General features: G+C 47.8%; 1 protein-coding gene across 3 annotated transcripts in view; it reads right to left on the bottom strand.

Annotated features, from left to right (window-relative positions):
• AMOTL1 (angiomotin like 1) overlaps positions 1–19,602 on the bottom strand; it is a 78,423-nt gene that overhangs the window by 3,752 nt on the left and 55,069 nt on the right. For all 3 annotated transcript variants that reach the window (XM_032099194.1, XM_032099197.1, XM_032099195.1), the window contains 6 exons: positions 14,306–14,451; positions 7,749–7,898; positions 4,095–4,285; positions 2,659–2,784; positions 1,177–1,403; positions 203–472 (listed from right to left, as the gene is read on the bottom strand). In XM_032099194.1, coding sequence (XP_031955085.1) covers positions 203–472; positions 1,177–1,403; positions 2,659–2,784; positions 4,095–4,285; positions 7,749–7,898; positions 14,306–14,451 — 1,110 coding nt within the window. The remainder of the gene's footprint in view (positions 1–202; positions 473–1,176; positions 1,404–2,658; positions 2,785–4,094; positions 4,286–7,748; positions 7,899–14,305; positions 14,452–19,602) is intronic.

Genomic DNA, 19,602 nt, shown 5'->3' with positions numbered 1-19,602 from the left:
CAAAGCCACTCTGGGCGGCCTTAGGAAGTTCTCTCTCAACAATTTTAGTTTCCTTGAAGAAACCTCCACTGCACCTTACAAACTGTGGCAGCATCACATACACACACCTTGCCCCCATTAATACTGATGTGTCTCTGGGGGTTGCTGATAGCCCTGGGGGTGCTGACATTTTGCACTGACACAGGGATCTGGCAGAGCTCACCCAGTTTCTCACTGGCCACTCGTGTCCCCAGGGGCCGTGGGGCTGGGCTGTGTGATGGGGTGGTACCCAGGCGTCCCCGGCCAGGGAAGGAGGCGGTGGCAGGCCAGAAGAGCTCAGCAGTTTTGTCCGTCTGGGTGCTGCTGTCTTTGCTGCCCGTCTTCGCGTGGGAGGCTGCCGGCACTGGGACGGGCATGCAAGACAAGGAGGGCAGAGGAGGAGGCTGTGAAGAGCCTGATGGGTGGTCATGGTGCTCCTTTCCCAAGAGCAGCCCTGAAAACACATAGGGGTCAGTCATATCCTGGCTCAAACACATGTGCTGTCCCCCATCCCACCCTGGAGCTACAAGACACTGGGTATGTCTCAACTCATTTAGTTTGGCTTAGGTTTTTCCCTTGATGCTGCTTCTTCTGGCATCCATATGTACTTTCCTACAAAATAGCTTTTTGAAAGCAGCTTCCCCTCCCTGCCTCCCCTTGTGCACACCCATCCTAGTGGCACTTACTCCTGACACAGCCTCGCACACCTCCACACCCCCATCCTATGTGGCCCCAAACAAAAGGCAGTCCAACACTGATTTTCACATCTGATCTGCCACATCACATCATGCTGTCCCATCCAAAGGGATGCTCACCCTCTTGATTAACTTTATTCAGGCTTTATTTCTAGCCCAAAATTGTTATTTACTCCCATGAAGTTGCAAACATTGTGTGCTTGTATCTGGGAAGACTTCCCTCAACTGTGGCTTTCTATAATCAGTGCAGAATGATTTAATATGAATAAAAATGTAATTAAGATACAATGCAAGGTTAAAGAATGACAGATTTTTGACTTAAGCACAAGGACGCACATTCTGCCCATGGAAAGTGCTCTGGAAATGAGCTGTCAGGGTAATGTGTGCCAAGGCACTTTTGCTAAGCTCAAGCAGAAGGATTATGACAGAGTAATGGATGAGCCAAAGCTTAAACTGAACTCACCTATGCTTCCCTTCCAGAGCTTTTCTTCCTTCCTCTCCTCAGCTATCTGGTTGCTGGTGAGCGAGGTCTGGTGCGAATGCACACCTGTAGCAGCGGCGATGGAGGGCACGGACCGAGCCGGCCGCAGGCTGGCACTGTCAGCTTTCCCAGGGTCCTTTCGTGACCGCTGCTGAAGGACCTTGATCATGGCATCCTTCTCAATTATTTTGGCATGGAGATTCTTTATTCTGCCAAAATATGAATGCTCTGCTTACAGGAATGGAAAAAACATTCATATGGGCAGGTCTCCACACCCAGGGGCAGAAGGGAGGCCTCCAGGGCAGATGCCCTGCTGTTCTGTCCTCTCTGGTTTTGAGATACTTGGACAAGGCAGCTCCTAGCAGTTCCTCCAAGGATAACCATGCACTTCAAAACAGACAGCATTTCTAGCTATTAAGCCAAAACTTTTCTGCAAGGTTAACTGAACCCATCTATGCTATGGTTTTACTAACCCAGCAGGAGCAGTGGGCAGTGTCTTAAGCACATTGTTATGTTCACAATACAAACACACAGGCAATTTTCACCCCTGTAATACATCAGGGCCAAATCTGGAAACTATGCTTCGGCAGACTGAGTTAACCCCAAGATTCAGGTCTGTTGTCAGCTGGAGTGAAGACATGCTGAAGTGAGTGGAAAGGTTCCTTTTGGTTTCTGTAAGAAAAAAAAGTCTGAGCTCTTCCTTCTCCCTCATTGCTGCAGAAACGATCAGCACATGGTGTTCAGAGCTGAGCAAAGATCGCTACTTCTCTCATACAGACCCTGAAGACTCTCAAATCACTAAAAAAATGGGATTATCTGAACTCTTCTCCAGGAATGTTTAACACCAAATCATACTGAACAACTACCAAACTGTATTTTTCAAAAATGTGTACACTGTGACAGTCAAATGGCTAGCCTGACTGTGCTGCACAATATATAATACAATGCAGGTGCATTTTGTGAAGCAGTGAAAGCATTAGTTTTCATCATCACATGTTTAATTAACAATGTAAATACAAGATGCTAATCTATATTTATGAAGCCAGTGGCAAAACTCCACTACTTCCCTGGAAGTAGGAGTAGCTTGCATCTGTGAGTGAAAAACAAAACCCAAACCCAGTAAAAACAATCACTGGTGTTTTCCAAAAGCAACAAACACACCTTCTTTATAAAAGTGTCTGCACATTTGTGTCCTTGCATGACAGACTACTTTTAATAGTGGAACAGCCTCTGTTTTGTAAAAATGTTGGGTTTGCCACGGAAGGCTTAACAAGAAGATAGGGAGGAAGTTATCTAATGACAACAACTCTTTAATCCCTGTTTGAATGCTGAAGAGCAAAACTAAGTCAAAGTGAAGCCAAGCCCATTCTTTCTGGGCACGTAGGAAGGAACAGAAGGGCATCCTGGTTTATCTGAACCCAGCCCCCCCACCACAGCAAGCAGGAATGGCACAGCATCCCTTACGTGTACTCCATGTCCTGGCAACGGCGGTTGGCTTGCACGATCTCCTCCTCCTCCTGCCAGCCCCTCACCTCCAGTGCTGTCTCACCGTAGCTGCCATTGCGTGAGTGGCTCGGGGCCGAGGCATCCCTGGAAAAGAGGGTCACCACAGTGAGTCAGGCTCCTGAGACTGTGAGGGTGGCTTCTGCAAGTGAGATTGAAACTTGCAAAGAAAACCCTAAAGCCACGTTCAAAGAGCAAGCTAGCGACGGTTGCCTGTCAAGCGGGTGGCTCCCTGGCATCGGGGCATCCTGTTGCAGGCTACTCTTGGCTTGGGCTGGGTCATTAATGCCATTAATTTAACTGGGTTAAAGGAACAGAGAGCATGCTGGAGTCATGGGTGACCCATACAGGGCTAACAGCCATCCAGAAGGATAGGGTCAGGCATTAGAGGGACTCACTCGCCAGATCCCAAGTCAACAAGACTACATCATGAACCAGTAACAAAGCTCTACACTTTGGACGTTGAAAAACAGCATAGGAATTGCTGCCTAGACTGAAGTGCAAAAGAAAATTCCATCCTGAGTCACGCACCTAAACACATTTCAAAGGGAAAACTCATTTTAGGACGTTTTCGGGGGATTTGGTTCCTAGGAAACTGATGTGCGAAGTTAATTATCCCATCCTCCTGATCACTGGGAAGTCTCACTGCCTCTTGTGCTTTTGGCCACCACACTCTGACACAGACAAACTGGAGAGAGATAGTCCAGACATATGCAATGTGAATGGGAAAGGGTTTACACTAGGACATGTGAGGAATGGCTGAAGGGAGGAAGTTAGTTCAGACCAGGGAAGATACAACAGGGGCTATCTGTCTTCCAATATATACAAGGCTGTTTGAACATCAACTGTGTTCTGTTGCTCATCCTGTATGCCTGGGAAGGACAAGAATCAGTGGAGGTAATTTGCTGTAAAGAAGTTTAGCTTAGCTATCAGGAAAAACATTTTAGTTTGAAGATTAATGAAGTAGTGAAAAAGGAGATTTAGGCAACAAAATTTCCCTTATTACAGGTTTTTAAAACTAGGCTAAACGACCTTGTTGCAGGCCATGGGATGGGTGCAGCCATATACAATGTCCCTGCTCACTCCGCCGGTGTGCTGGGAGGAGCTGCCTTACCTGTGCTGTGTAATTTGGCACCTTCAGACTGCCAGAGGCCATTGCTTGAATCTGGTGCCTAGATCTGATAAACTTTTGGACCTGGTCAGAAGGATAAATCCTGTCTTAACCAACTATTGTATTTCACTGGCATCACACCTTGGACAAGTGCATTAACCCTGGCAGTGCAACTCAGCAGGGAAAGACAAGAAACATCCAGCCTTAAGAAAACACCCATTTTGTGTTATTTCCCCATGCTTTCCATGGTGAACAGAGCTGCCTGCTTGCAGTGAGGTCATCTTACCTCTCCGTTGCTGCTGTGGCTGCAGCATTCATGGCAAAGTGCCGGATCGTACTCTCCTCCAGATATTTCTGCTCCCACTTGGTCATGTCAGCTTCCAAGGCCAGGATCCTCTCCTCCTTCTCCCGCACCAGCTCCATGAGGGCTGGGGCATTATGCTCCGGAAGGCTGCTTGCCTGGTAGCTGCCCTGCCTCTGCCAGTGGAAACAGTGACAGATATTCATGCCCTGCCAAGCATGGGAGATGCTGACCCTTTTTTCCTCAATTTTCTGGCACATACAAAGCCATCACCATGTCTTTTGACAGAGGCAGGTGAAAACCCCAGGCTAAACCCTTTAGCTTGCTGGAGAACAGGCAAGTTGACCATATGTGCTTCCCCAGACCATGCTGACAGAAGCAGGGATTTGGCTGCTACCCTGGATATGCAGAGATTTCCTGGGATACCCCAAGCCAAGGGGAAAAAAAGTTGGTAGAAAAAGAAGCAATGAAGCTTTAAAAGATACATTCTTCTTGCTAGGACTTCATGCCCATGGCTGGGCAGTGCTTAGTATGGACAGGCAGTTATTTGCAGAGGGTTTATATATTGAAGCTGAAAAAAAAGCACCTTGTGACCTAGTTACATGGCACCCCATTTAAAGCAGCAGCTGGGAGAATACCCCAGACATGCATTTAAGCTTGTCCCTTCTGGCACATTAGTTCTCTTGTGCCCTCAGGGGATGCTTTCTGTGGTGTAACAGCTAACTTTCTAACTAGAGGGGCAGAAGATCCCCAGGCACTGTGGAGTGGCTCCCATTGGATGCTGACAAGCAGCAATGGGTGCGTAACTCTTTCCATCTATTCTGCAAGGAAAGTGCTTGTCCAGGCAGGATTTATTCCACCCAGTTACAACACTTAATTAAGTCACCTAAGCAGCATGGGTAGCTACCCTGAGCTTCTCTCACTGCTGATAGAGAGCAGAGGCAGATGGAAATCCACTCCTTGGCTCAGCAGAAGGATGAGTGCACACTGAGGGGAGAGGCATGAACCTCTGGGAGAACTCAGTAGAAACAAATTCATTTTTAAATAAAAAATGCAAGAGATTTGTTATACTCCATGGTGAACAGTATTGTGCTAAAGAGGAAACCATGTCTCAGGAGCACTGGCTTCTCATTCATGCTGCACCTTGAAGTTCCACTGGCAAAGCTGTACCACCGAAACTAGAGATACCAGGGAAGGGCTGCAGCCTTTGCCTCTGGTGCAGTAATAACGTGTTTGGAAGATGCTTTCTGGAAATGCAATATGAATCAGCCCTTGGAAACAACGGCTGCGACTCTGCTCCTGCAAAAATACAGTCAAATCTCTGGCAGGAAGGTACTATTTTGGAAGTGTGGTCCTGATGGTATCTTGGGACATCACAGGTGCTTGTCATCTTCTGAGTCAAAAACATCTGCCAGCCCTGAACACTGAGCCTGCAACGCTGACTGAAAGAGTTTGTTTATTGGTCCCAATTTGTGTGTCAGTGGTATCAGTGATAAGGAAGATTTGCCATTTGGACTCAGCTACCAGCAAGCCAGGGACAGAACAGATTCTGGCTCATCGTCTCCTTGTGTGCTGGGTCTCTTCTGCTGACTCTGGTAAAAATGAGAAAATAAAATCTCCTTTTTCTCTCTGCAATGAGAAAATATTTCAGTAGCTATAACTTTGATAACTCAAAGAAGACAGCTCTGAAGCAAAAAGCTGGGGTATTTTGATGCCACATGATTCTCTGCAGTGCTGTGGCTCATAAACAAACAGTATGGATAACAGTAGTAAAAACACCCCGAAGTTTTCTCTCAAAGCTGATACATGAGACAAGAAGTTAAGACTATCTTTCCTCTTAAAACTTACTAGATGGAATGGGTGCTGGCATTTGAAAACTTTGTCAACTTAAAGGCCAATTCCTAATTACACTGCCAAAAAAATTTTAAAATGAAAGAATCTGTAAGTTACAGAGGAATTTTCTGCCAAAGTGAACAGACATAGCCTGAACTCCCAAGACAAGGACTTGAGCGACAGTGTATCTCTGTTACTTAATATATCAATTTGTCTCTGTATCCCCAGCCTTTCTTAGTTCTAGTTTTATCTTCACTTGAATTTTAATTGTATTTTTCTCAGATGTCCTTTTCTCAAATGGCATTAGCATGTCATACCCCATGTAATTCCTTTGTTAAACAGGAAGAGAGTTGGCTAAGGGGGAACTGAGAAGACTTGAACACCAAGCCCAGGGTGGACTGGGCAAGAAAGACTTGACACACTTCTATGGCAGCAAGAAAGAGCCAAGATGAATGAGAAGGGCCTGCAGGGAGAAGCAGCAGAGTGATACCTTGGCAAAGCTGCTGGGGGGCTTGCCCTGCCCTGGGGCTGCTGGAAGGAAGGGGATGCTCTCAGGTCTGGCCACCTCATGGCTCTGCAAACCACTGACACTGACCCTGACCGTAGAGCTATTTGCCAATGGCATACTGCCAGCAGGATCAGCCCCTCTGCTTTCTGGCAGCACAAGCTCTGTGTAACAGCTGCTTTGGTGTCCACTAATGGCTTATAAATAAGGAAAGGTTATAGTAGCAGATGCGTGTGATGACAGATACGAATGAGCCCTTCAGGAGTTCCAGGAGCATCATGCTTTGCTTATGTTGCTGGTTTTTCCCCAAGCTGTAGTTTGATACATTTAGTGTATCTGCTCACTCTCCTCCAGAGCCAATGCCCACCTATTTGGCACTTGGTACAGGCTGCAGCCTGGAAATTCTCCCTGCAACCTCCTCATGCTTTATCTTTTTCCCGTTCAGAGACGACTGGACTTGGGACTTAGGGATGAAGGTGATATAACAAAGGAATAACTGTGCATAAAATATAAGCATAACAATACTCCTCTAAGGACACAGGGCTGCCAAAAAACAAGGGGACACACAGAAATGCCAATCTATACTCCTAGCCCATTCTGGACTGGATTGATACATAAATAATTTATTGTCTGAAGATGCCATCACTTGGCTCCAGATCTGTCATGGGTTGAGGTTTCCGTGAACCACATACATCAAGCTTTGCGCAGAACAAATAAGGGCCTAGGTCTTGCCCCTACCAGCTTCCACATCATCCCACTTGGCTTTTTCAATGAAACATCAGCTAAAATTTTTGGGATAAATCTCACATGTACCACACCTTTCCTCTCCTCCTTCTCTGTGGAGCTGAGTTTTGCACAATCTGTCATTGCTAGAGAGAGAAACCTGAAAGGACATTTTCCCCTGCCTGCCCTTGGGCAAGGGAGCCAGGACATCCCAGCCCAGCAGCAGGCAGGGCTCAACTGTGTCCAGAGTCCCACAGCAGAAGGGCCGCATACTCTGCTGAAGATCAGGAATAAGAATCATAGAGTGGATTGGGTTGGAAAGGACCTTCAAAGATCATCTAAATCCAGCCCTCCTGTCACGGGCAGGGAAAACTTCACAAGCTCAAAGCCCCATCCAACATGACCTTGAACACTTCCAATGATCCAGGACCCTATCCAAATGAATGGTTTGGAGGAAAGCCCAACAACCTGAATCCAAAAGCAAGGTGGCACCTGGCAGGGATGCAAGTGACCATCTCTGTTAAAATCAACACCAAAGGCCCCATGCTGGGGTCCTGCCCATATCACCCTGTCCTCACCTGCTGCATCCTCAGCGAGTCCAGCTCTCGCTCCAGGCGTGTGCGCAGCCGCCGCTCCATCTGCTCCCTCTTCTCGCAGGCCGCCTGCAGCTGTGTGAGCGCCTGCTGCAGCTTTTCCACCTTCTCCACATAGGCCTGCTTCCTGCGCAGCTGTGGGGTACAGGGGGTCAGCAGTCTGGAGGGCACTGTACCCCACCCTCGGCCACTGGGACCCCTGTGCACTGGCAGGCATGCACTGAGCTCGAGCATGGCTTTGGTCATTTGCTTCCAAGAGTTTTCCTAGGGAAAGGATAGTGCCTCTTTGATGGGCAGGGAATGTGCACAGCAAGCATTGCTGGGGCAGATCTACCCTTTTCGGAAGGAATGCTGCCCAGATCTTCCACTCACTGGGAATCTGCTAAACATGAACCCCCCTGGCCATTTCTAAGCAAGAGCTGTCATGTTGGTGGATACTATTTGGGCAAACGCACAGGCTGGACCCAGTTAAGAGGAATCCCCGTGGGTTTTATTGACTGGTGACACTTGGCACGCTGCCTGCACCCAGAGGGGCCCTTTTTTCACTCTTGCATATTTGCTCAACACAGGTGGAACAAGTGGAATGCCAGCAGCCAGAAGCTCTCCACCTACTTTATCCTGCTCACAGGCTTGTCCATGCTGATCTGGAGATGGTATGTCCAGGCAGCTAAAGCCAGGCCCTCTTTACCTCTATAATGCAATTACTGAAGGGCTAAACATGACACAAGGATTGTGCAATGCAGGGTTTTACAACCAGAGATTGCTCAAGCAGCATACCCCAAAAGGGGTATGAATTCCTCTTCTGTCACCCTAAATCCATCCATGTCACAGGTGAAGTGAAACAGGCTTGCTCACAGCAAAAGCACAGCTTGGTCTAAACAAACCTCCCTAACAAGTGGCACCAACAACTGGCAGAGTGACCTCCTTATCCTTGCTGCAATCTAGGCTAATGCTTACAGCTCCCTGGGCTTTCCATGAAAATTAATGAGATTATAATCCCCACTAGTCTCTGGCAGCAGCATGAAGACTGCATTCCTCAGGAGCTCACCACTTGGCAAGACCCACAGAGCAGAGGCTTCTTGCAGAATGTGCTATTTTGGCAGTAGGAAGGTGTTTGTGTCACCTCCAGCCACACCAGCATGCATCAGAGAGGGCTGGGGAGCTCCCTCAGGGTCTCTCTTTGGCAGCAGACCTCATCTGCTCTCCCGTGTCCTGCCAAATGCTGCAGGGTCCATCTGTATCACAGCAGCCACAACTTGGCTTTGGAGCAGTCCCCTAAGCCCCAGGGTTCACACACTCACACACCTCTGCCCTTGTGGGTGAGGCGATGCTCACGTGTCCACTGCCTTCGAAAACAATTCTGCAGGAGATGTGCAACAAGACAGTTCTCACATTCATAAATTTATAGGGAGGTTCTCGAGCCAATTCTGACTTTTCTATTCTGCATGTAGATTCATAAGCAAAAAAAAAAAAAAATCACACATGCATTTAAAACACAAAATAGAAAATGTTGTAATTCAAATTAATTTGGGTTGCATGGAAGCATGGATCCATAAGGGAGGGGCGACTACAATCAGAGACATGTGACATTAAGCTCCAACACCTCACAGACACACAGACTCCAAAAAAACTCAAAACTGGATGGCACCTGGAGAGGTACTAATCTATCCTCCCACTGCATGGTAGGATCAACTGTACATAAAACCTGGCACACATCTGTATAAGCTGTTTACAAAATCATCCAGGGGTAGGAACTACACAACCTATCCCTGTAAACTACTTCACAGCTTATTTTCCTTTACTGCCAGAAAACTTTTACATTAATGCCTAATCTAGCTTTCTCTTATGCAATTTAAGCAAATTACTTCTTGTTCTATTTCCAAACTGTGATCTATTAGAGCAAGAAGCATTTAATTAAACAATTCACTTCTTCACTACATCAGCAAACTTGCCTGAACACTGCCCTTGTCCTAGGGATTAGAAAAATAAAGATAAAGAAGAGCTAAGGCTAAAAGGGGATGATCCAAGCAAATAAATTTGAGTAAAGATGAGTGAGTCTTGGAAAAATATCTGTGCTAGAAACATAACTCCAGTTTGAACAAGCAAATTCTATAGATATGAGATTTGAATGAATTTGAATTATGAGACTGTAAGAGATGGAGAATCCACTATCACTCTAAGTAGATTGTTTCAGTGTTAATTACTCTTAACTCTTTATTTCCAGCCGGACTTGCTCAGCTTCAGCCTCCAAACACTGCATCTCATTATTTCCTCTTATATTAAATAGCAGTATTTATCTCTCTGACAACAATCCCTTCTTCATCCATCCCTGGATGGATGGAGAGCAGCGGATATTGTCTACTGTGGTGGCTGGTGTGGGGTCTGCAGCTCAGACCCAGGAAACCATAACCGGTTCGGACAGATGGTCCCGGGAGGAACCGTCTTCCCGGGGCCCGTGTAGTTTTCCCTCAGCCACGGGAGTGCCTTTGCAGAGAGGCTGTCAGCCCTTTAGTGATTCAGCAAGAGTGATTTCAGCTCTTGTTCTGTGAGGCAAACCCCAGGCCAGACCAGGAGGAGAGAGACGAGAGGCTCGTACAGCAATTCCACATGAGGCAGCCTTATTAGCCTGCACCCCGCGAAGGGGAGGCCAGGGACGAGCTCTCCAGTCTCACAAGGGCAGAGGGCTAGATCTTTTAGGGGTACAGGGGTGGGTGTGAGAGGGTAAAAGCCAGTGGGTTACAAAGGATCTGCATAGGATCTCCAAGAGGATCATAGGTCTGTGTCCTCTCTCGCTGTAACTGAAAGGTGGCTCCCTTTTCCAGGGGGATTCTGCTGGGAGGTTATGCAATCTCCCTATCTCAGCAGGCCTCCCTCCAGGGCAGAGGCTGGGCATACCCCACAGTCTACCTCGACTTCAGCAAAGCTTTTGATACTGTCTCTCACAACATCCTCATAGGTAAACTCAGGAACCGTGGATGAGTGGACAGTGAGGAGGATTGAGAACTGGCTGAAGAGCAGATCCCAGAGGGTGGCACAGGGTCTGGTTGGAGGCTAGTCACTAGTTGCGTCACCCAAGGTTCAATATTGGGCCCAGCATTGTTTAACCTATTAATCAATGACTTGGGTGAAAGGGTAGATGCCTCCTCAGCAAGTTCCCTGCAGATATAAAGCTGGGAGGAGTTGCCGATACGCCAGAGGGCTGTGCAGCCCTTCAGAAGGACCTCGACAGGTTGGAGAGATGGGCAGAGAGGAACCATCTGAAATTCAACAGGAGCAAATGCAGAGCACTGCACTTGGGGAGGAATAGCCCCATAGTCTAGTACAGGGTGGGGGCTGACCTGCTGAAAAGCAGCTCTGAAGAGAAGGACCTGGGAGCTCTTTACTATGTAGCTGACCAAGCACTGCAACAGATTGACCAGAGAGGTTGTGGCGTTTCCCTCACTGTAGATAATCAAGAACCATATGGACAAAATCCTGTGCCATGTGCTCTAGGATGACCCTGCTTAAGCAGGGAGGCTGGACCAGACAACCCACTGTGGTCCCTTCTAATCTTACCCATTCAGTGATTCACATTCATGTGCATGGACCGAAGCTCAGCCAACTTTTCCCTTTAATTCCTCCCAGCAAAGAACAGCTTCTGGACCCCAAATAAATTGTACAGCTGCTTTCTGAGTCCTCTCCAATTATTCATTTTTCTATTCAAAGCATGGAACAGATACTGATTCCAGCAGCAGTCTGCTAAATGACATGTGGTGATAATACCACCTACACATGTTGAATTAAATCCTTCTACTAGCAGGCACTCAGGATAATGCAGATTTACATAGCAGACTATCTTATGTTAATTCAACTTAGTAGCTATTGCTTATTTCTCAGGGCTTGATTTAAAACGCTGTTAATTACATGCCAGTGGTAGAAGAAATCTGGATGGATTTACAAAGCAGTGCATGAGCTAGAGCTCAGTTAACAATAATAACAGTCATTTTGATTTGACTGAATTTGCGTTTTCTTCAATATATTGCCAACTATAGTAAAAATCCCTGCTTTAAAATGAAGGTTTAACACTGCAGTTTATCTTCTGCATGTGTCTAATTAAGATCCAGAAACACTGGAGACTGTTGAAAAGGTGCTCTGATTCAGCCATGAAACAAGACAAAAGGGAAAGTGAGTGATGGAACTTGGGCACATGCTGGCAGTCTCAGATTAACTGCACTTCACCCAAGCTGCCTGACACTGCCTTGAACAATTAAAACACAGCAGCTGGGCTAAAATTCATTTGAACTGCCCGAAGAATGAAAAAAGAAGTTAAAAGGTACCAGATCGACATGGGTTAGTCAGGCTGAGGACTCTGATATACTCTGACAAATACCACTGCATCACTTTCATATATGTCACCTCTGAGATCTACCATGCCCCAGGCAGGAGATTACCACCTCTGTAACACCTACAGTGCCCCAGGCAGGAAGTTACCACCTCCATAACACCTGCCATGCCCTGGGCAGGTTAGGAGCTCCCTAGAGGGGAGCATCTAACCTATCCTCAGCTCTACCAGTCCACAATCCAGGATCCAGCAGAGGCACATTTCTGTTGGATGACTAGAGTAAAACCTGACTGCTGCCAAGCTCTTAGAGCCCTAAGGCTGCAAACGTATTTACGACAACACAGCAGGCATAAGGTAGGTTCTTGAACCACCTGCCTGGAAATCACTGTATATGCTTCTGCCTTCACTAGTCTCTACTCAGCAAGTCAATGTTACCTGCCCATACCACACTGGCAGTCTGTGGACCAGACATGAGCTAAACACGATTTCTTCCCATCCCCTGCATGATGCCATGAGTGTAGAAGCAGATGTTGCCACCTAAAACATTCCTTTATTCAGCCCTTTGTAAGGAAATGCAAATAGAAAACCTCAGGTAGCCTTTAAGCCAAACAGTATCAAGTGAATTATGTACAGATTAAAGATACGCTGGCTCCTGCAGCTACCCTAAAGGGACTACCCCAAATACACCAGGATGGTGAGCAGGCTTTAGGCTAACTAACAAGAGAGCAGTTAAACTTAATGTGATCCTCTTCTTGCTGCTGAGTGCATCCATCCAAGGAAATGGAGTTTTCAAAATGTTTCTAAACAGGGAGTTGGAATGGGCCAATGGTCAGGTACAAAGCAGCAATGCCATCAGCTCTTACATATAGTACCTTAAATCTTCCAGACTCTAAGTAAGTATTGGTTAGCCTAACAGGGGGTCTGTCACTGCGGTATCATTAGATACCCCAACAAAAATCATTCAAAACTCACTGAGCTCAATTGTCCCTTCATCTTTCCAAGACAATGAATTTAACTGCAGGTATTTGGGAAAGGCTTTCTCTGCTCCTCACAAGATCCTTTGCATCTGTGCACCCAGCAGATTCCTGTGGATTCCCCCCTGCCCTGTGCCAGCTCTGGGGAGGGTGCAGGTGGAAAACGGGGCTCTGAAGGGGAACAGAGCTGCCCAAGATCATGCCAACACTGTGCCAGAGCCTGAACCTCTACCAAATCTGCTAGGGTAATGGTTCACCAATGGCCTTCCCCTCACCAATGACCTGCTCACTCAAGTAGTAAAGATTATGTTTCTTTTACTCCCCATAAAACACTCTCCCTCTGTTGGTCCCATCAACAGAGATTTTAGGGGTCTAAAAGGTCAAAAAGGCCTGTTTTGACAGTCTTGACCGATCTGCAAGAATGCACAGACTTTTAAATAGTTACTAGAGCCACACCTCCTGATTTGAAGATCCTTAAGGAATACAATAAATTGAGACTTTCTTCACCAGTAATGGAGAACTGATAATGTCACTCTTAGTTATAATTAAAACTGAGCATTATTTCCACTTTGAATTCGCCTGGTTTCAGCTTCTACCTACTAGGTATTGTTCTGTCCGTCAGTTTAAAGAGCCCCCTGTGCCTGGGATTTCTCTTCCTATCTGAATACCTATTTTCATTATCAGGCTTATATGATTATTGCTTACTCTTGGAGTTTTGGACTTCAGTACGACAGGTTCTCTTCAGCTCTCAAATAAAACCTGTAGCTCTAAATCCTGGTCAGTCTGCTTCCAGCCAGATCAGCAAGACTTTTTAAGATGCGAAGTCACCAAACCCTGCACTACCGTGTTGCTGTGCATATCTCAAAAGCTTCCTAGTATTATTTGGCAAGGAATGGGATGCAGTAACACCACATGTCTGTATCACAGTCCAGGCCAGTGAGTGGTCAGTTTTTAATTCAATTTTTCTGTTAAATCCTACCATTGCCTCAGCCACCAGCTAGTTAAATTTGATCTTGCTTCTGATTACACACTGAAGGATTTGCTCTACACACATCTATGGTCTCCTCTGCTTGCTTGTTTGGCTCAGTACTGTATAACTACACATGTTCTCTATAAAAGGGCCAGTGCAAGCGAAACAGGAAGACCTAGCACCCTGTCGGTAGAAGAGAACCAGGACTTGGATGGAGAAAGGCCTAACCATGAGCCATGTCTATCCCCAGAGCACAGAAATATTGTCTATGCCTCACCTCCTCTTCCAGCTTGATAACCTTGGCTTGTGCATTGTTTAGGGCCTGGTCGAGGATTTCAATGTGCCTCCGCTGGTCCTCATTGGCAGAACGCACAGCTGCCAGCTCCATCTCCAACTTCTCCTTCTCCTTCAAGTGCTCTTTATCTGAAAGAAAGACAAGAACAAGAGCCACTCCATGAGCACAGCTCACCAGGCCACACACCAGAGGTAAGCTGCCACCTCCCTAGGAAAGCAAAAATTACGTGAAGCAGCAGCGAGTAGGGCCTTTACAACACAGTGCTGAGACACAGTGGGCAAGAAGCTTCTACTGCCAGGGCTCAGCCCCTCAGTGCCCAGCCTTACACCAGCAGCAGAAACAAGTGGCAGCTTGGACTGCATCTGCACTAGCAGAGCTTGTGGACCCCAGCACTGCCTCACAGCTCTCCATTCTGCTGAACTGCTAGCACATCCCACAGTAAAATTTTGGCTTGCACCAACTACCCCTTTTTTAAACAACACCGTACATCAAGGGCTGCTTATAGCTGCCAGCTTCAATGCTGCTGCCCTTCTGTAATGGGCAGGAAACCTCAGCCCCATGGATGTGGACTGTGCTGTGCCTCGTGCTTCTTATTTACAAGGATGGAGATCGTGACATACAGAAAATTTGAAGGAGCTGAATAATAAACACAAATCTGTGCTGGAGAGCCTGAAAATGGAAAGAGGGGAAAGCAGTAATGAAGAATATGATAGGAGGCCTCTGCACAGGCTTTCTCTGACCATGCAGAGAGAAGGGAGGCGCCATGGGAGCCATTTCAGCCCTATGGAGATCCTGGGTGACCTTCCAGACCTGCAGGACTTAAAGATCCAATGATCAGTGCTCCCTCCTGTTAAGCATCACAAGCGATTCTAAAGCATTTAGATAATCTCTGTGCTGAAAAATCATCCTTTTTTGGGGTAGGATTTAAAACAACATTAAAAAAGCAAACAACTGGCTAAATTCAGTCAGCTCCGCTCAGATCTTTGTCTTCAGCAACAAACTGCAGGCCCACCATTGACTTTGCTGGCAAGCTGCCTGGGGAAATGCTTGACTCCATCTGCTTCTGCCCTGACAGTGCTGAGAAGCCATTTCTGGGAACATGAGTGTCACAGGCCAATCACTGCATCCCTGATGTCAGAACACAAAGTTAAAGACTGGAGTGAGCAAGGGATCAAGGTTTCATTCAGTGACATCTGAGATTTCAAAATCTGGCCTTTGTTCTGAATGACAACAAAAATAGAGTTGCCTCCAGGAAGGAAATTTCCTCCAAAAATTTACTTGGCATCAATTAATGTTTGTTTTGATTTTTGATTTTTAAAACATAGCATTACATAATCTATTATTTTTTAACTGAAATGAAAAGTTGCTTCAAAAACACTGAAACATGGGAAATCTGCCTGTGAGGAGCCAATTCAGTTTTGTTATGCCTCAACAATGGTTGTCAGAGGCATGTGGCGGGAGGGAGTGTACAGGTGCCACTTGCAGGAGACAACTGGGGTAGAGCAAAGCCTCCTCTCTGGGAGACTTCACCTGGCACCACCTCCAATGAGGCAGTCAGTAGGAGACACTGTGGAGGGGCTTCTCTGATCAGGTCGCGAAAAGATGTACACCAATGGATGGCACAGGTTGGACTGGACCAATGGTCCCCTGCCAGCAGCTGGACTTTGGGAGGGGCCGGGAGGTATAAAAGCTGCGTCAGGGCTCCCCGCTGCTCGCTACTGTTCGCTGCTGCCGCTCGCTCCCTCCTTTGCCCTGGCCCCAGCCTGCCTTCTGGCTCTCGTGCCCTCGCTGGCTTGCCCTCGCACCTGCCCTGCCTCCCTGTGCCCCTGACCGTTCGTTACAGTGGGGATTCTGTAACACGATGTATCAAACAAGGAGGCCCGTGGGAAAGAAATATATATGGACCGATTCTTGCTAGAAGTTTCAGAGATGTTTATTTCTCCAGCCGCATGGCCGGGGCTCTGCCGAGGAACTGCTCAATCACGGGACCCGAGGGTCCTTGCCGGGCAGGGAAACACAAACCAACCAATGGGGAATGAGGCTGACCAGGGGCAGGGAAACCCCGTGCCTCCTGCCCAGGGCCCCTCTCCTAGGGCTACATGGCAGGGGGAAAGGAACCCCGACATTTCACCCATTTATTTTTAACAAAAAGAGATTTAAAACTTAACATTGAAAACAACTGGATAAACTTAACAAGAACAGTTTCAAAACAAAACAAGCCACTTCCTGAGTCTTTAAATGTCCAAACAGATTCTCCGGAACATCTTAAGGCTGACAGAAGGGAGACAGGACTCTCTGGGCATGCTTTGTGGGGAAACTGAGGCAGGAGAGGGTTTAATTTCTTCCCTCCCCCTTTTCATCCCCCTCTCGGCATCGGAGAGGAGTTGTAGGGAAAGGGAATTGTATAGGGACGCCATGGGGTGAAAAACGGATTAGGAATAAACTGGGGATAGGGTAAATTTAGGAAAGGGTTCATATTGGGTATAGGGTAAAAGGGGGAAGTAGGCTGTGGGTAGGGAAGTTGCTGGGATGGATATTGTTTATAATTTTGTGCATAATGGCTGCCTTTGACAGGAATACCTCCAGGCCCAGTAACATTCGCTGCTTGTAAACCCTTCTTTCCTTGCACTATATCAAATTGTACAACTTCCCCATCTCCTACACTTTGCAGGTAATTTTTAGGGTTATTCCTTTTAATGGCAGTTCTATGGATGAATAGATCTTCCCCTGTATCATCTCGTGTTATAAATCCATAGTTGTTTTTTACATTGTACCATTTCACAGTTCCTGTGACTTTCGTGGCTACAACTGCTCCTATCACGTGCTTGCGTGTTTGTCGTGGGTGCCGATCCCGCGTGGCTGCTGCCTCACCGACTCCAATGTCTCGGCCGGGCCCCCGCGTTGCGGCAGCTCCGCGCTCTCCAAGCGGCGCTGCTCCGGCGCATGTCTGGGCTCTGCGCGGCCCCGCGTTGCCATCGCCGCTGGCCCTGTGCCCTGTGAGCGGTTCCACTCCGCCAACTCCACGCTGCTTTGAGAGCGGCCCCGTTTCGGCTCGGCGCTGCACGGCTTCTCGTGTCGCTGTGGAAACCGCCGCTTCTCCCTCCGCAGGGCTCTCCAAGCCGTGTGCTCAGAGCGGGCTGCCACGCGGCTGCTCATGGCCCATGGCGCCTGTGGTGCCTGCGGCATCGCTCCCTCACTCGCGGTCGAGCGGCCGAGGACCCCGAGACAGGGATGGGGTCCGCCATAAGGCGCGCGCTCCTGAGGGGGCCGGGTGCATCCAGCACAGGCACCTCCGCCAGCACGGCTGCAGTCATGTGCTCCTGAGATGGCCGCCGCACAGTCTCAGCCATGGGATTACGGCCATCCTCTGCTTTAGGGGTAATGGGGCCATACAAATGCTCCTGAAGAGCTTCAGTGATTACAATGGATCCACGGAGAGGTTCTGTCACTAGTCCATGTTTTGTCTGATCCCTTATCTTATCCCAGATCTTGTACCAAAAACACTCGAGACTAGTTCCAGGAGGATCAATATCAAAAAGTAAGTCTCGAGAAATATAGAAGAAATTCTTGAAATGTCAGTTAAAAAAATGTTCTAGATCTCCCGGAACAAATACTTTCTTGTTTTGTTGTTCAAGGATTCCTTTAACTTCTAGATACATTTCTTTCTGTGGTTCAGAGAGCCTCATTTCCCACGATTCTTCCATAGTCCAGAGAGAATATCCAAACCAAGGTGAGAAGAGAGAGATCTAGAGTGGTTTTTACTCACGAATTTTGTGTCCTTAGGGATCGGGGATCATTCTGCTTGCAATTCTCCACCATTCGTTACAGTGGGGATTCTGTAACACGATGTATCAAACAAGGAGGCCCATGGGAAAGAAATACATATGGACGGATTCTTGATAGCTGTTTCAGAGATGTTTATTTCTCCAGCCGCATGGCCGGGGCTCTGCCGAGGAACTGTTCCAGTCACGGGACCAAGGGTCCTTCTGCCCGCGCAGGGAACACAAACCAACCAATGGGAACGAGGCTGAGCAGGGGCAGGGAAGCCCCGTGTCTGTGCCCTCAGGGCCCCTCTCCCAGGGCTCCATGGCAGGGGGAGGGACCCGACACCCGACTGCCGCCTTGACACTTCACCCTGCGTCCCTGCCTGGGCTGCCTGCTTCCAACCTTGCCACCCCGATCCAGCCGGTCGCCGTGACCCTGCCCAGGGTCCTGGTCCTCCCGTCCGACCGCCCACTCACCGCGTGTCCAGGGCCGTCGCCACAGGAGCCGCAGCTGTGGAGCCGCACCTTTCCGGGAGCCACGCAGGCTCGGTCAGACGCAGTCCATCCACAGGCAGGCAGTGTGCACGCCCCTGTCACCTGGACGCTGACTGTACTTCCCTGAGTCGCTGGTGGTAATGCCCCCTTTTTCTCTCTGTCCCCATTCCGTTCCTATTTTCCTTAGTCTTGCTTTGTCTTTTCTAGCCCTCTTTCATAATGTAACTCCTTTTTATTTTGTTTTTCGTTACCAATAAACGGTTCTCACATACAACATTTGCCTCGTTTGGCGTAATTTCATTCCTGACCATCCATTTTTAAAAGAATTCCTCACAGTTCCCCACAGTGGAATGCAACACTGCCCCAAACATATAGCCCATGCCACCCAAATGTGACCACTCAAGTTGGAAGCCCAACCATCTGCCTTCCCCCAAGCAGGGTCAGAAAACTTACGGCCAAAGCCATGCCATTTCAGACCTGAACTACCCCCAGCAGGGCCACATTCTTCCTTAATGTCAGGTGGGATGAGAACAGGTTTAATTCACACACCATCAGCAGGTGCCAGCGGCCAGGTGAGATGTACACAAGCTGAGTCATATGGAACAAGGCAAAAGTGGATGAGATGAGCCCAAGCCCACCCAGCTGTCTTCCCACTTATCCTAAAAGGAGGAACTCATCACCTCATAACAAAAATCCTAGCAGCAACACCATAATGGTGGTCACTGCAAAGCCCACAAGCAAAGCCCAGTGAGTGCTGCAGACACCACACCACTGCCACCATGAGCCATCTTAGTGTGATGGTGGCCTTCTTCCCTTGTTGGCAAGGGATTTTATATTAGACATGCAGACCTCTTCCTTCAATGCAAAAATATTTACTTCAATCAGATTAGCCAGAAGGAACATTAATATCTATTGTAGAGAACTGTAAATCTGAGCAAATTATCAGGGAGCTCCAGTCATTAGAGGGTGAGGAAGCTGGAAGACAAATGCTATTTCAGCCCTGCACTCTACCACCTCATG

The sequence above is a fragment of the Corvus moneduloides genome, chromosome 2, assembly GCF_009650955.1.
Source record: "Corvus moneduloides isolate bCorMon1 chromosome 2, bCorMon1.pri, whole genome shotgun sequence".
Taxonomy (NCBI): Eukaryota; Metazoa; Chordata; class Aves; order Passeriformes; family Corvidae; genus Corvus; species Corvus moneduloides.
This window is presented reverse-complemented; position numbering and strand designations above follow the sequence as displayed.